Source organism: Pinus tabuliformis, chromosome 3_2 (genome assembly GCF_031772625.1).
Source record: "Pinus tabuliformis cultivar Carrire ecotype Pingquan chromosome 3_2, CPIR1, whole genome shotgun sequence".
NCBI classification, from domain to species: domain Eukaryota; kingdom Viridiplantae; phylum Streptophyta; class Pinopsida; order Pinales; family Pinaceae; genus Pinus; species Pinus tabuliformis.
The window spans coordinates 649,583,059-649,599,723 of NC_142302.1; the positions used below are offsets into that span (position 1 = coordinate 649,583,059).

Below are 16,665 nucleotides of genomic sequence, written 5' to 3' on the forward strand. Positions count from 1 at the left end.
ATGGAGGCTGATGTGGCATCCTCTTGAACTATAGGTGTGAAAACAGGAATGTCAACTTCTGAGTGGCATAACTTTTGCATACAGACTCCGATTGACGCGATTCTTGTGTCGTTGGAAATCTTTCTGTGTGTAGAATAGAATGAAAAGGTGATGCATTTAAGTAGAAAATTTTTACCCCAAAAAAACATCATTTGATGCCTCATAATGCTCCCAAAATATTTCAGATCTCGTTTCGCCAAACTAGGTCCCACTAGTCAAAACGGTCTCGTGAGATTATTCCTCCATTTTTTCCACTCCAAATGCATCGAGATGGATGAAAAACAACATAATGATGCAATTCCGATCACACCTCCCAATTTTGGGAGGCTTTTGGTCCACAAAAGCATTTACTGAATGACATGAGGAAAATTTTCCTCCACCTTCTATCTAGTGTACCATTTAGCTTTTCTTGGAAGGTGTTCCTTCAACCCAATCTTCCAAAGATCTTGTTACCCTTATATTCTAGTTCTGGACCTCTTTTGCAAAAATGTATCTTCTATCAACTCTGCCTGAGCGTTTGGTGCCAAATCCTCCGCAAAATGTAGGAGATGTTCCTCTTCCTGATCTAGCATGGAAGGCTCATAGAGTTTCAAATTACCCACATTTACAACTGAGTAAATGTGCATATATCGTGGTAAAATGAGTCGGTAGGCATTATCACCCACCTTTTCCAGTATCACAAAGGGACCATACCTTAGATCCTTGATTTTCTTACCAGGCCCCTGCAATGTCTCCTTATTCCACTGTAGCCATACTCTGTCTCCCACCTTGAATGATTTCTCTATTCTGTGTTGATCATGTCTGGCCTTATACTTCACCTGTGACTTTTGCAGTGTTTCCTATACCTGTAGATGGATATGCTTGATCTTCTCTATAAATTTTTCAGCCCTCAAAGCATTTCCTATAATGTCTTCCTTCAGTCCTCCTTGTTGCCCATATGTAATATCTAAAGGTGAAGGTGGAAAATATCCAAAAAAAGTTTCAAATGGGGACTTTCCTGTAGAAGTGTGGACTGCTCTGTTATAGGAATGTTGTATATATACCAGATTTTCATCCTAGGTCTTCAGATGCTTCTGGTTGTAACCCCTCAGAAGTTGCACCAAAGTACTATTGACTACTTATGTCTTCCCATCTGTTTGTGGATGGAATGTTGTAGATCTCTTCAACTTCATGTCCATCTTCTCCCACAATGTAACTCAAAATATACTGAGAAATCTTGTATCCCAGGTCTGAAATGATGCTCCTAGATATCCGAAAGTGTACCTAGACCTGTCCAAAGAACAAGTTTGTTGCTTCTTGTCCACTAATGGTCTTTTTACAGAGCATCAAAACACACATATTGTTGAACCTGTCAACTACCATGAACAGGTAGTCATGTCCCTTCCTGGTTGTCGGTAAACCTCCCACAAAGTCCATGGAAATGCATTCCCAAGGACGAGGAGGTACAAGTAAGGGATGATATAGACCCTGTTTCCTGTTGCTAGGCTTGCTAGTACAACAAAGCATGCATCCTCTTATGAACATAGCTACTTGTTCTTGTATCTTGGCTCAATACACATACCTCTGCAAGTTAGCCATGGTCTTCCCTACACCAAAGTGCCTTGCAACCTTGGAGGTGTGAGGCTATCTAATTCGCTGCAAACGCTCACCTTTAGGAGCACATAGCTTATCCAACCTGTAGAGTAACCCATCCTGGAGATGGTAGTCAACAGTGTTACCATCGTGCACATGACTCTGACTCTGCAATTGTTGATACACCTCCTTGAAGTCTTCATCTTCTAAATATGCCTCTTTGTATGCATCATGGGTGAATGGCTCCATGTGCATAAGAGTCTAGAAAGTTGTAATTTTTGATGTGGGTGGCCTTGAAAGAATATTGACCAACTTGTTTGTTCTCCCTTTCTTATACTTGATCACCAAATGAAACTATTGTAAAAACCCCATCCACTTGTAATGCCCGGCCTGTTGTAGTTTATTCTAGGCCTACAGGTACTGTAACGGCTAGTGATCCGTGTGGATTATTGTCTCCTTTCCCATCAGATAGTGCTTCCACTTCTTCACATCTTGCACCATGGCATAGAACTCCCTATCATAGGTAGGGTAGTTAAGAACTGCGTCATGAAATACTTCAAAATGGTAGCAAACAGGCCTTCCTCCTTACAACAACACAACTCCCATAGCATACCCACTTGCATCTATCTTCACTTCAAAGGGTCGCTTCAAGTTTGGTAATGCCAGAACTGGTGCTTCACTAATCTTCTTCTTTAACTCATCGAAAGCCTTCTGCTGCCCTTTTCCCCACTGGAAACTCTTTCCACTTGCTGTTATGGCGTGGAGCAGTGCTGCTACCACTGAAAACGAGGCTATGAATTTCCTTAGGTACTATGTTGCTCCAATGAAACTCCTAACCTTAGTAACATTAGTAGGCACTGACCATTTCATGATGGCCTCCATCTTGGAAGGATCTATCTTCAATTCTCCTCCACCAATCACATATCCCAAATACACCAAGGACTGTTGTGCAAACTCGCACTTCTTGAGATTTGCTAGCAGTTGGTGCTTCTTCAATGTTTCTAGTACCTGCGTCAAATGTGAAATATACTCCTCCCAGGTAACATGATATACTAATATATCATCCAAATAAACAATAACAAATGAATCTATGAAAGGGCACAATGCATCATTCATTAATCTCATAAATGTAGCTGGTGCATTACATAGGCCAAATGGCATAACTAACCACTCATACAAACCTTGCCTGGTTTTGAAGGTGATCTTCCATGTATCTTCTTCTTTGACTCGAACCTAGTGATATCCAGACTTCAAGTCCAGCTTGGTGAAATAATTTGCTTGCTGCAACTAATCTAGCAGATCGTCTATCATGGGCAGGGGGTATCTGTTCTTGAGCGTGATTTTATTCAACACCCTATAATCTATACACATCTGTCAAGTCCCATCCTTCTTTGGCACAATGATGATGGGTGACCCACATGGTGATGTACTCGATTGAATGACACGTTATTCCAACAACCACTACAACTGTTTCTTCACCTCACTTGCTTCTATAACAGACTGCCTGTACAACCCAATATTTGGAAATCGGGGGTCTGGCAATAGCTAGATCTCGAGCTCCACTTCTCTCTTAGGGGGTAGCCCTTTAGGCTCTCGGAACACATCCTTGTATGCCTATAACAACTCCAATTGTTGTTTTTTGTTTCTTAGTACACCCCTATAGGGATGCCTTTCCTCTTATTGACTCCTCTACAAATTATTTTTCTCTTAAAAACAATAAACATACTTCTTGTTAGAACTAATCAATTTCTTGGCTTGGTTGGCACTTACCAGTGAAAGTTTTTACTTGCCTTTGTGCATGTTGATGATGAATTATTTTCCATCCTTGATGAGTTGGTACTAGTTATCTCTCTTCATGAATATTGCATCACTCATGTACATGTATGAGATCCCAAACACAACTCTACATACATAAAGGGAAACTACATCCATATCTACTTCATCAATAAAATCAACACTGATAACAAATCTAATTTTACATTGTTTTGTTACCTTTAGCTCAACATCCTTATGTACCCATTCCAGTGGCTATGGGTTTTTAGGATCACGAACTTCCAGCGCCAACTTTTTGACCAGATTTGTTGCAATGAGATTTTCTTGCAATCCTAAGTTAAACAAAGCATCAATCTTCGTTTCCTTGACCTGTATTTTTACATGGAAGAGTTTGGTCATTTGTTTCTCTTCCTATTGCTAAACGCTACTCAGATTCACCTCCTTCTGCACTGATGTACAAATGATCTTCTCATCTACGTCTGAGCTTCTTTCAACTTGGTTTCTCGAATCAGTGGCCATGAGATTCTTATTCTTATTATTTTTCTTCTTGTTCTTTGGCTTTAGCTCTGGATGCAACTTCCAACACTTCTCCTCTGTATGGCCATCAGTGTTGCAGTGGTTGCTAGGATCTTTGCACTAGTGTGCTATGGCTGTCGTCTTTTTATCTTTCCCCCTTTTTGTTTCTTCTTCCCATCCTTAGAAGTGTCTCATTGCTCCTTTTTCTTCGATCCACTTGATTGTGCTCTTTTCAGGCCTATGTTCTCAAGGTATTGTGCTTGCACACAAGCCTTGTCCAACATTTTGGGCTTGAACAACATCACTTTCTCATGCAAATGGCGATGCAAACCCCCCAAATACTTGAGGAATACATCTGGGTTCTTTGGAGAGATACCCAACATTATAACCATATTTCTGAATTCTATGGTGTACTCTTGCACGCTTTGGCTCAGCTTTTGCTTGAAGTAATGCCACCAGATCCATTGGTCTTCGACGTACCAAATGGGATAAAACTGTGACTTAATGAGGGTTTTGAAATCCTCCCACTTAGTTACTATAGGTTCTCCCTCCAACCTCAGGGTTTCCGTGTGGCTCTCCCACCAAGTCAATGCATGGCCCTCCAAGTTCAACTATGCGAATGAGATCTTTTGCCTTTCCTCGATCTAATGGACTCTGAAATAAACTTCTAGTTGCTGCAACCGGTGGTTCAGCCTCAGAGCATCGATCTCGCCGTGGTATGGCTTGATAACGACTTTTTCTTTCACATTAAATAGGGATTGGTTCACGACACTCGAATTGGGTTTATCTTTTCGAAGTTTATCTTCAACTGGTTATCTGTGTCTTCTCGATCACACTATCCCCCCTTCTGATTTGTCCTTTGCATTCGAACCCCCTTCTTCTCCTTATATCCCCAATTTATTGCTTAGGGCTACCATGAGGAGGTTGACATTGCGGTTTGTATCCACGACTTGTTCTTCGAGTCACGAAAACCTCACTTCTACAGGATCACGAGGTTCATTTACAGATTCGTCGTCCATGATTACGGTTTTAAGATTTTCAGCCTCGCTGATCTAGATCCTTGCAATTTCCACAAAATACCCAAAGAAACCCTCTCTGATACTAAATGTTCCGTAAACTGTTTGGGACTGAGATGTATGGAAAGCACCTAATGAATCTATTGTGTAATTTTGGGACCGCTTCTGTGATCTTGCTTTTCAATTCCCTGAAGATGAAGTTGATTGGATATTTCTCAAAGAAAGGTTTTAGTATCTTCTTCACATATCTGAAAATCCACATGAGTTTCGAACCCCTCCCATCATACCTCAGAGATTCCAAATCTAAGAAGGACAAGGTTGTCGTCACAAGCGACTCTCCGTCCTCTTCTCATCAAACATCTCCAGCTCTGCAGGACGAGGTGGGAGAAGTTGCAAACCAATCTGTTGAACTATCACCTCCTCCGACCCCACCTGCTTTAGATATCTACGTAGATTTGGATTGCAACCCTGATGGTTGTCACATGATCTCATTTTCCTAACCTCCGTCCTTTGGTTCCTTTGATCCTCCAGATTTCGGTGTCTTGTGTTCATTCGTTTCGGATCCCACATGTGATGTTCAAAAGGATCAAATTGTCGACGCAGTTGGTGTTGAGCAGCCAACCTGCGCTGTCATTTTTGATGAGTATGTGTGGGAATTTGAAGAACCTGCGGTGAAGGATGACCACCTTCTGTTCGCAGCTTGTCTGCTCTATTCTGACATCTTCTGTGATTCTGCTATTTCGGATTTTTCTTATGAAAATTCATCCCCAGATAACTCTACTTTCGATCATTCACAAAACACACAGGATGACACTCTATCATTTGATTGTGAAGAGGACAAATATTTCTTTTCGAATCTATCCAATTTGTCATCTTTCATTTCTAGAAATTCAAAGGGTGAATTTTTTTTATTTTCGTCAAACCCTCTGTATGATTCGTTAGATCATGAGGATGTTGATGCACAACTTGAATTTTCTGATCGTAGTTGTCGTGATCTTTTTACTCATTCATTTTATCACGATTCTGATTCACTTATTGTTGATATTTCTAAGCCACTAGTCTTTGATGATACATCTTTTGATGAAGTGGAAATCCCTCAAGCTGCCGAGGCACTTCAACCCGAGCTAATGGTTATGTCAGGTTCTTGTAGCTTTGAGGTTAGTTCCACTTCCGATCATAAATCTATTGAATCACCCCACGCTGCTCATCACTCTCTTGTGCACATTGAAAACCAATCTGGTCTACAGTTTTCACACCCTCCACCAGAATCACACGATCATATCACTCATGCATTGGAGGAGTCATACATAACAAGTCATGTTGTGAAACAAAAGTTTTCTTCTTTTTGCATGTTTGCTCGTTTGTCAAGATCAAAAGGGTGTACGTGGTTGTCGTCTATGCCCAGTGTGATATAACACCATGATACGTCTGTAGAGTGCCTATCATGTTCTTTTACTCTTTTCTTTTTCTTGGACGCATTCAAACTTCGATTGTGTTGGTTTTCATTGCTTTATCTTTCTTGCTTGGTAGTTTGCTTGAATATCTTTTTTGTTAACCATGCCTTCACCTACATGGGCCAACCAATGTGTTGGTGGCTGCATTGGAAATATCACTTCACGTGAGTAGGCCCATGCATTGTTTAGCTTAGGAGTAGGAGTAGTGTTTTCTTTCATGTTTGTGTTTGATTTCATGTTTTGCTTTCGCTTACTTTCTTTTCTTCATTTTACTTATGTCCTTTGCTTGTTTGCTTGTTATGCACCTGTAGGATTAGTTTCCCATGAATTCGTGTTCGGCTTCTTAAGACAAGCAGGGTCAAATACAAGATGACTTGTGCAACTATCAACATTTGATTATCTATCTATTCCCTATCTTTGTGAAGATCTTGCATTTCTTTTAGTTGATGATACCTTGATGGAAAATGTGTTTCTTTCAGAGTGAGTCTTGGTGAAGTCACAACGCTTGCACTTTTAACTAGTACCACTTACTCTAATCGATTTTCTATATTTGGTTAACCCTTGTCAACTTAGTCAAGTAGAGTAAGGTGAGGGGGAAAACCTTAACAAGTATGTCAGAGGTATATTAAACATCCTTTTCTGAAGGGGCAACCTTTTCTGCTCTCGATAAGTCGAGATTCCTCTTCCACCTCATGAAATAAATAAGTGCCTATGCACAGTTCTTTGAAAAATGGAAAATGAAAAAATAAAATAAAGACAAAAGAAGAAAAAGGCTTCTTGTGTAGAAAAGTGAAACAAGTAACTGTGTAGTGATGAGTATGTCTACTATCCTTCCCAACCAAGTTCAATTCCTACAAATAACATGTTGAGCTCTTAATGAGTTTATTGTTAGTAAAATAAAGACGAAAGAAGAAAAAGGCTTCTTGTGTAGAAAGGTGAAACAAGTCACTGTGTAGTGATGAGTATGACTACTATCCTTCCCAACCAAGTTCAATTCCCAGAAATAACATGTTGAGCTCTTAATGAGTATATTGTTATTTGCGGGAAATGAACTTGGTTGCTCCTTGCATACCATGCTTCGAATGAGGGGAAGTGCCTAACAAGTGTACCTATGATATGTATTTTAAGGGAATCTAATTTACCTTGCATGTTGTCCTCTAAATGAGGGGAAGTGCCTAACAAGTTTCCCTGCAATATGTATTTATGGAAGAAAAATCATTAATTCTTTTGAATTGAAATTTTGGCAATAAAACTCTATATATACTCTTTCAATTTCTTTTAGTATAAAAAATAGATCATCATCTTATATCTCTTATTCACTTTAAAAAATAATGTGAAAAAATGAACTCTATCTTAGTTTGCATTTATGTAAAAAAGGGTAAGAATTGTCTATCCATCCATTTCTCTTCAAGATACAAAATTGAACATCATCTTGACTTTTAATTCTATTTAAAAAATAATAAAAAGTGAAAACATCTACATGTATGAAACAATTACGAGAATTGTCCATCTTCAATTGGATGAGAAAATCTCTATCATATTATTTTGCACTTAACGCTTTTCTGTTTTTAATAAATGTTTCTTTTCAACCATACTATAAATATCATTTAATAATGCGCAATAGGTTGGAATGTAACAATGCACATCCAAATGAGAGACAAATGCATACAATAATATACATTTAAAAGTATTTATTTTTTCGTATAATTGGTGAATGATTTTAAAATTATTATTCTATTTAGTTGTATTAATATTGTTTTAGTTAATTGGATTTAACTCCAGTGGTTGACATGAATGTGTTATCTTTCCCACCTAAATTAAATTCTTACAAGTGGCATTAATTTCTTAATTAATACATTTAATTAATACATTGTTATAATAGTTTTGAACCTTCTTATTAATTAACCTTGTACCTAAAGATTTTAAGGTTATATGTACCGATCAAAACTTCAAAAAAAATCATTAATCAATAAAAAAAATATATACAAATAATAATAATAAGATGTGATGTAAAATATCAATTTATAAATCAAACAAAACTTCATCAAATATAAACAATTACATACCAAAATTCTCCAATTTAAAGTATACAAAAATTCTACAATTGGGTCAAAGGCTACAAAGATCCACTGTCAAATTTATAAAACTAATAAACTGGAAAATAAGAAAGCTAATAAACTGGAAAAGAAGCTTCGGGTGAGATTCCCAATTTAAAGTATACAAAAATTCTACAATTGGGTCAAAGGCTACAAAGATCCACCGTCAAATTTATAAAACTAATAAACTGGAAAATAAGAAAGCTAATAAACTGGAAAAGAAGCTTCGGGTGAGATTCCCTCTGGTTGTATTATGCATTGATAAAATAAAAAGAAACTTCGGTTGAGAGTCCCTCTGGTTGTATTATGCGTTGATAGAATCACTCCGAGATAGTAGTCTAAATGAAAAATGAAAAATGAAAAATGAAATTTAGCAAGGAAATAAATAACTCCATTTTAGTAACCATAATCTGCGATATAGTATCCTATAACCCTGCCTGGACGACTTAAAAGATTAATTCATGAAGAAATAAATAACTCAATGGTTTCTAAAAATCTGTGATATGTCAAAATGTATGCTATAGCCTTGCGTTGAGGGTTTAATATTAATTAATGGAAAATAGTTTTTGAAAATTATAAGTCTTTTTAACGTGTATTTTATAAAGTTAATTTGTTACTCAAATGTTATATCTTGAGTGGTTGAGAAGAGCAGTTGTTATTTTACCAACAATTCTCACAAATAACATGACAAAGCTTTATTGTTGTGTTTAAGTAGTCTTCCAAGACCAAAACATATATATTTCTCAAAATATTCGTCATAACCAAAAAAACATTCTAATTTGAGTAACCAGATCTCTCAATTTTCATGGAAGAAACATAAAAATATATCTTCTACCAAAGTGTTCCAACTTGTACAACTGAATAGGTCACAAGATAATATTGCCAAACCTAAAAATATTTTAGGTGACAAGGTAACAAAATAATTAGGTTGCAGAACATGCTTTGCCACAGAAGATACCCGTGATGAGATCGCCTAAACCCCAGACACTTGGGGCAAATATTTACTATTTAGGTGACAAGGTAACAAAACAATTAGGTTGCAGAACATGCTTTGCCACAGAAGATAACCGTGATGAGATCACCTAAAACCCAGACACTTGGGCAACTACAAGTGAAAGTGTGTGGTGCTCCAAAGTTAAATTATTTGTTACTTGGGTCACAAAATGTGAATGTGTTGCTCCAAAATTTAAATTTATTTGTTACTTGGCATCATATTATAGTGTCCACCAGAACTGAAACTCGGTGTTCTCATAGCAATCATTCTACTTACAATTCAACTATAGGTCAATGTGCAGTGAATTTCAATGTTTCATGTACCAGGATTCATGAAATTAGGATCCACTACGATCTCTAAGCAACATTCCCTGAATAAACCCACTCTGTTTGTAGCTAACATTTCCTGCTTCAAACCAAACAATAAATTCCAATTTAACGCCACCAGGAAATTGTGTAGAGATCAGAACTGCCGTTATGAGATTTACTCACACAAAACAAATGAGCACCCATTAGCATCTGAGCAGCATATTTTGATAAAAACCACATTTCATACACAGGAAAAACTTCCCATATGATAAGCGTTTTAAGTATGAAATGCATTTGTTTTATAACGTTCAATTCAAAGGGTTTTACATCATTCTGAGAGATCAGAGTTGTGACCAAACACACGTTGTCATACATAAAGAGCATGCCGATGTTCTAAGCACGCATAGGTTCGACCTCGCTTGATGCTTCTTCCAGTAGTGAATTCCGCAGAGGCAATTCTTCATGCCACAAAGGAAGTTTGTCTCCTGGATAAAAGTTCCTTGTCACCCCTTCAGAGTTTATCTGTAGAAACATAGTTCTCAAATAATTCAACACTTTGCGATCACAATTACATGCTAAATTTGAGCCTTGCATCATTCGACAAAACCATATTCTGTAATGGTAACACTAAATAGTAAATATGTTCACCACAAACCTCTAATAATAAAGAGAGCTTTAAAAAATGAAAAAATATAGAATTGGATTGGAGAGCTTTAAAAAAATGAAAAAATGATTAAATTGGATTAAAAAAACAAAAGACGCAAAGGTGCTCACAACAACAGTGCGCACAACCCCTCCACTTGCTCCGTCTCTGGCAATGGCCAGAGAAACACACTTGACAACAAGAGCCTGTATTAACAATATCAGATATCTCTACATTAGAAGACGTGTCAATAGAAAATAAAATTTGAAATTTTAACGACTAGACTAACTACCCCTTTGTTTGTAACATCGGTTAAAAGAACGGAGATGCATAAGGAAATAACACACACCTTACACAGACAATCATTTATAACTACAAAATGAGCATATATTAGTGCTGTTCATTCTGGGTTCTAGATACAGATTAGATCGTTTCTACCAAGATTTATGTCAAAATGAACTTTTGCTTTCAGTATCATCCCATCTTAACTTTCTCGCTAAATATTTTGATTATGCTGCCCTAAAGAATCTGATGTTCTGTTGTAGTGAGTGCTCTGAAAGCCCTAAAGGATCTATTAGGGCTTGCTTGACTGAGAAGGTGCCGCAGAAGGTGACTCTGCAACGAAACTGCTCGTATTTCATGCATCTCAATATTTACATCGAAAAAAGTGAAGAATCAAGTTTTCGTCTACTGTTCGAGCTCGAATTCAAATTTTCCCATGAGGTTCATATGTTCGCCGTAAAGTTAGAATATCTATATATAATGAAATAAGAAATCAAGATCAATAAACATGCATGCCATTAAGAAATCAACTTAAACAGTGAAAATACTCGTTAATAAATAATATACAGACAAGAAAGAAATAAAAAATAATATTTTAACGTTTATGAGATTAAAAATCTTTATGAGATTAAAAATAGTCGATGGGACAGATTGTTTCTTTATCTGGTTGCTATATTTGGTTTATCTGGTTGATATATTTGGCCAATCTTCATCTAGTTGATATATATTTAGCCTTTTTCTGTGAGCAATAAACTTCCCAGCTTTTTGACAAACCCCTTCCTAAATAAATTATCCCAAGAGCTAGCTACCAGAATAAATTAGATTACATGCATTAACAACTTAATCATGATAAAACCCAATTAGCAAGTCCAAACCCAAGACCATAGTCGTAGCAAATAGGCAATATGATGCAGAGGGTTCAACGATTCTATCATTCAAGGCTTGCTGCTCTAAAGAGCACACACCCGCACAGTCCGTCGAGTAGGGTTCCACTTCCACACAAATCGATTACATTACTGCACAGTCACGTAAAGATACAAGGCTCGAGGGTTAAAACTTAAAATATCGAGTGGGAGCGGGCACGCTAACATGACAAACTTACAGTCAAGAGGGTTCAAGCTTTGAGCACCGAAGAATGAAAAGCTAAAGCAGCAGGATGAGAGTGTAATCCTGTGCGGCACAGCAGGAATGTGTGCAGCCGACTTTTACCTCGAAACCCTGGTGATTATTTTACCGAACCTCCTAAAAAATTCGGAGAATTTGGGTTGAAATTCATATTGGGAGTTCGAATTCGTTCAGGTTTGACTTGAGGTTCGTTCTTCATGTTCAGTGAACCTGAACGAACATGAGTTGGAATTCGTTCAGGTTTGACCTGAGATTCGGGTTTCATGTTCAGCGAACCTAAACGACTTTTTTTTAAGCGTTCAATGAATTCTGAACCTCAAGATTCGAATTCAAAACTCAGAGCTACAACTTAGGGGTCGAATATCTATCAAGATAAAACCAAAGATCAAGTTCTAATGAGATCAACTCGGTCGGATTCGCGTACAAAACTCGGATATTTGAAAGTTACACTGGATTCCTTTAAATATTGGTTTATTTTGGACTAATACTTAAAAGTATATAATACAGCATTATTATCAAGGCATTGTCGTTGGTTTTACTTCAGTCATGAATTCCATATTGTCCTTTCCGGTCCATCTTTTGAGCTGATGTATGATCTGCCTTGATGTATTGAAATTCAGAAAATATGTTTTGAGAAAATACAAGCATGCACACTAGAATATGGTTAAAATAACATTGATACTAGTCCCACGTGCGATTTGTATTAGCAGGGGGTCACAAGGGTAGCCGCCAGAACCAGCCTATCGGGGTGGTCACAATGGCTGCAAAAACAGAACCGGCCTATCGGGGGTGGTCACAATGGCTGCAAACACAAAAAAATGATAGTCTTGGCAGTTTCTTTAGTGGGTGATTTCAACGCTAGGACTGCAAGTGAGCAAGTCAGCATTCTTTGTTGTAAAGATGATCGTGATCCTATTTGGCTTACAGAAGAAAGTAATCATCTGTGAGAAAGAATTTCAGAGGACAAGGGCTGCAATCTCTTTGGTGAAGAGTTGCTTACTCTATGTGGGACCTTTCATTTAGTCATTTGTAATGGCTTGACTAGATGGGCAAAGTCCGGTAATTTCACTTGCAATACTTATAATGGAGCAAGTGTGGTAGATTATGTAATTTGCTCGCATGGTTTGTGTGAGAAAATAGAAGAAGTTTGGTTGGAAATCAGTGGTGGGATTTGAAATCAAATGACAAGCTAATTTATTTATGTTTCTCTTGAATTGGAAAAAAACAATTATAGTCAAAAATTCAGCATGTCCAACAAAATCTCCCACAGGGCATAATTCTTTTGACACCAAAAAATTGTAATACCTTCAAAATGATGCTAGAGAGGCTCTTTGAGAAGGAGAAAATTACAATTCATAGCCTTCATAGTCATGAATTAATACATTTAATTCAATGCGCACTTGCAAAGTGCAAAAGAACAAAAATTAAGAAGTTTGAAACAAATTGATTTCCGGTTAATGCTTGGTTTGACGAGGAATGAAAAAAGGCAAGGAGAATGTGGAAAGAGTCAAACAAGGATAACATAACGGTCAAATCGTACAAGCAGTTATCAAGCAAGAAAAACGCTGATTTCATGGTTTCAACGAGAGAAGAACTAATCTTCCTTGAGAAAAATAATCCCAAATTATTTTGGAAAGAGTTCCAACCAAAAAAGATACAAATTGGAAATAATATTACAGCTTCTAAATTGGTTTCACTGTGCAAGACAACTCTATGAGCAGGTTCCCAAGGTTGACCCTTCCCCCTTGGTCAACACTGATACTGAACTCTTCACGGTACAAGAGGTAGAGATGGGTATCAAGAAGTTGGATGTTGGAAAAGCAAAAGACTTCGCTGAACTCCAAGCAAAATATCTAAAGTGGGGCTCAAAGATTATTGCACCTCACATTACAAAAATCTTCAACAACATCATACAACAAAGGCTCCTCACAGATTAGTCAACTAGTCTGGCAATACCTCTTTTCAATAGCGATGACATCAATAATCCCTCCAATTATAGGACCATCATGATAAACCCTTTGTTTGCAAAGCTATTTGGAAGCATGCTAGAAAACAAAATTAACAAGTGGGCAGAAGAAAGAGATAAGCGTGCTAAAGGGCAAGCAGGGTTTAGACCTAAACATTCCACAATTGATCATTGCATAACTTTAAGGCACATCATTGAAAAGGTTTGGGAGAAAAAGGAAGAAGTTTTTTGTTGCTTTGTTGATTTCAGAAAAGCGTTTGACTCGGTTCCTAGGGATAAACTTTGGCAGAGAATGGAGGAACTTGGGGTCCCTAAACATCTGAGAGTAGTTGTGCATAGGCTGTGTGAAGATGTGAAAGTCAAAATTAGAACTTCAGCAGCGATTTCTAAAAGTTTTAGAAGCGATATCGAGGTCAAGCAAGGTTGCCCACTGTCTCCTACCCTTTTTGGTTTATATATCAACAAGCTTGACGAGTGGTTAAATTCGCAAGGGGTGATGTTATCTATTTGTGCAAGTTTGTTATAAGGCTTCTTTTGTATGCAGATGACCTTATTCTGATTGCTAAATCGGCTCTTGGTTTGCAAGAGCACTTACTATCCCTTGAGCATTTTTGTATAAGTGTGGGGATGCAAGTCAATATCAACAAAACGAAAGTAGTGGTCTTCTCTAAGAAAAGAAAACATAACCAACATAAGTTCTACTTTGAAGGCAACATTCTAGAAGAAGTTGCGGATTACAAATACCTTGGGATTGACTTCAACAAAAATCTAAGTTGGAATGGTTGTAGAAAGAAAAGAACTTTGGGGGGTTGGAAAGCATTTTATGCTTTTTAAAATAGGTGTAGAGGGGCAGAGTTATTACACTGGAAGACCACTCAAATTCTTTTTGGGCTTCTAGTGATTCCGGTGATTCTCTATGGTTGTAAACTGTGCACTAGCAGTACCTCCGACATGCAGTGGAGACAAATTGAGAAAATTCAAAAGCGTTTGATTACAAACAAATTTAAGATTAAAAGTGCAGTTTCTTATGATATCTTGTTAAGTGAAACAAAGACTGCTCCTATTGAAGCAATTGCTATGGTGCGAGTCATAAGGTATTTAAAAAAATGAGCAAATGGAAGAGGGTAGATGGCCTAAGGTTGTCTTTAATGAGAGATTGTGCAAGAGCAAAAAAAATTAGATGCAGCGAAATAACAAATGGTTTAGTAAATGGGGTATTCGCTTGGACGCGTGTCCCATAAACAACGAAGAGATAAAAGCTTTTGTTATGGAAAAGTTCCACAAACGTACTTGGGATAAGGAGCTAGGAAGAAAGAAAAATTACTATATTGAAGTGTTTAATCCCACTCATAATCATCAACCAAAAGCATACATAGAGGCCAATATTTCTTGGAGAGCCAAAATTCTTATTGCTCAGTCAAGGACTAATTCTCATCAGTTCCATTGTGAAACAGGGCGCTGGAAAAGGCCAAAGGAAGTGTAGGAGGAAAGGGTATGCATTTTTTGTTCTTCCGGAAAAGTGGAAATAGAAAAACATCTCATTTTAGAATGTGAGGCCTTCAAAGACAACAGGGAAAGTTATGCAGATATGTTGGCAGCTAGCACTTGGGATAATCATTTAGCGAGGGATTTGTCAAGAAGCTGAAAGCATTTATTGTGAAGCTTCACAGAAAAAGAGCCGAATACATCAAGCAAATGAAGAAGCAATCTGTCCCATAGGCTATCTTTAGTCTGGTGGACGTTAAAATAATTTCTTCTTCTTCTCTTTCTTAGCCCGTGATTAATTCAAGTTTAGGAATTAATGTTGTAATCTAATATAATATGGGTAAATGGTTTAGGGTTCTAAATGCTACAGAATTTTATATATTATATTGTAAATAATTAAGTTAAATAATGATAAAAGACTAGAAGTGTGACACTAAACATTGTTGGCATTGTTGGTTTTCTCGGTTAAGGGTTACAATAGTAAATATCTAAGAACCAAGTGTGATTACTATTGTTTACTTTTCTGTTTAAAAAAAATCTATGTGCGCATTGTTTTTTTTGTAAAAGTTTAAAACCTACATTAGGTATTAGAGTTGTTATTGGTTTCAGGCGGGACACCATTTTTGTTAAAGGTCTGGTTATCTTGGGCTTATGATAAACATGGTTTCAGTGGGAGTTTTATTGTCGTGATTCTTGCGCAAGGAGACCATGGTCATTGGGGAGCAGTGCAAAAATTGAAATAAAAAAGATCAATGGGCAAAGTTTTGAGCTATGCAAGCTCAAAATGAAAGATTTGTAAGTAAATAACAAACAATGAATCATTGGTACAACACCTATGGCTATGTCAATAGAGGGCTGAATCGAATTGAATATAAAGACAAAGACCACAATTCGGTTGTATCTTTCAAAATTCAAGGTTACTAAATGTATCAGGGGAAGCTACAACAAATGTGCTATGGAATAAATTAGGGGTTTTGTATCAATCTAAGCCACTAGTAAACAAACTTTTGCTCCAAAAGAAGTTGTACCTCCTAAAGATGAATGATGCAAACTTGGTGACAAAACATTTAAATGCTTTCAATATAATTGTAATACAATTGTTGTTTGAAGATATGGAAATTTCAAATGAATATAAGTGCATTAGTTTGTTATGTTCAATCCCAGATTTGTGGGATAGTCTTGTTGTAGCTATTCGTAATAATGCAACCACAATGAAGTTTGATGATGTGGTTTCATCCTAGTTATCAAAAGAAATGAAGAGGAAAACCATGGATAGTCATAGCACGAATGCCTGATTTGTAAGAAGACATTCCCTAGCTAAAATAAAAAATAAAACTCAACTGGGAGACCTAAGTCTAGAGGTAGATCTAAATCTTCAGGAAAATCCTTAAATGTT

The 16,665-nt window shown here is 37.1% G+C and overlaps 1 protein-coding gene across 1 annotated transcript in view; it reads right to left on the minus strand.

Annotated features, from left to right (window-relative positions):
• Nucleotides 1–9,686: 9,686 nt before the first annotated feature.
• Nucleotides 9,687–16,665, minus strand: part of LOC149182313 (proteasome subunit beta type-6-like) — a 207,397-nt gene continuing 200,418 nt past the window's right edge. The window contains exons 8-9 of the mRNA XM_089418494.1: nucleotides 10,543–10,617; nucleotides 9,687–10,290 (exon numbers count right to left, since the gene is read on the minus strand). Of these exons, the coding sequence (XP_089274620.1) occupies nucleotides 10,162–10,290; nucleotides 10,543–10,617 (204 nt within the window). The 3' untranslated portion in view covers nucleotides 9,687–10,161. The remainder of the gene's footprint in view (nucleotides 10,291–10,542; nucleotides 10,618–16,665) is intronic.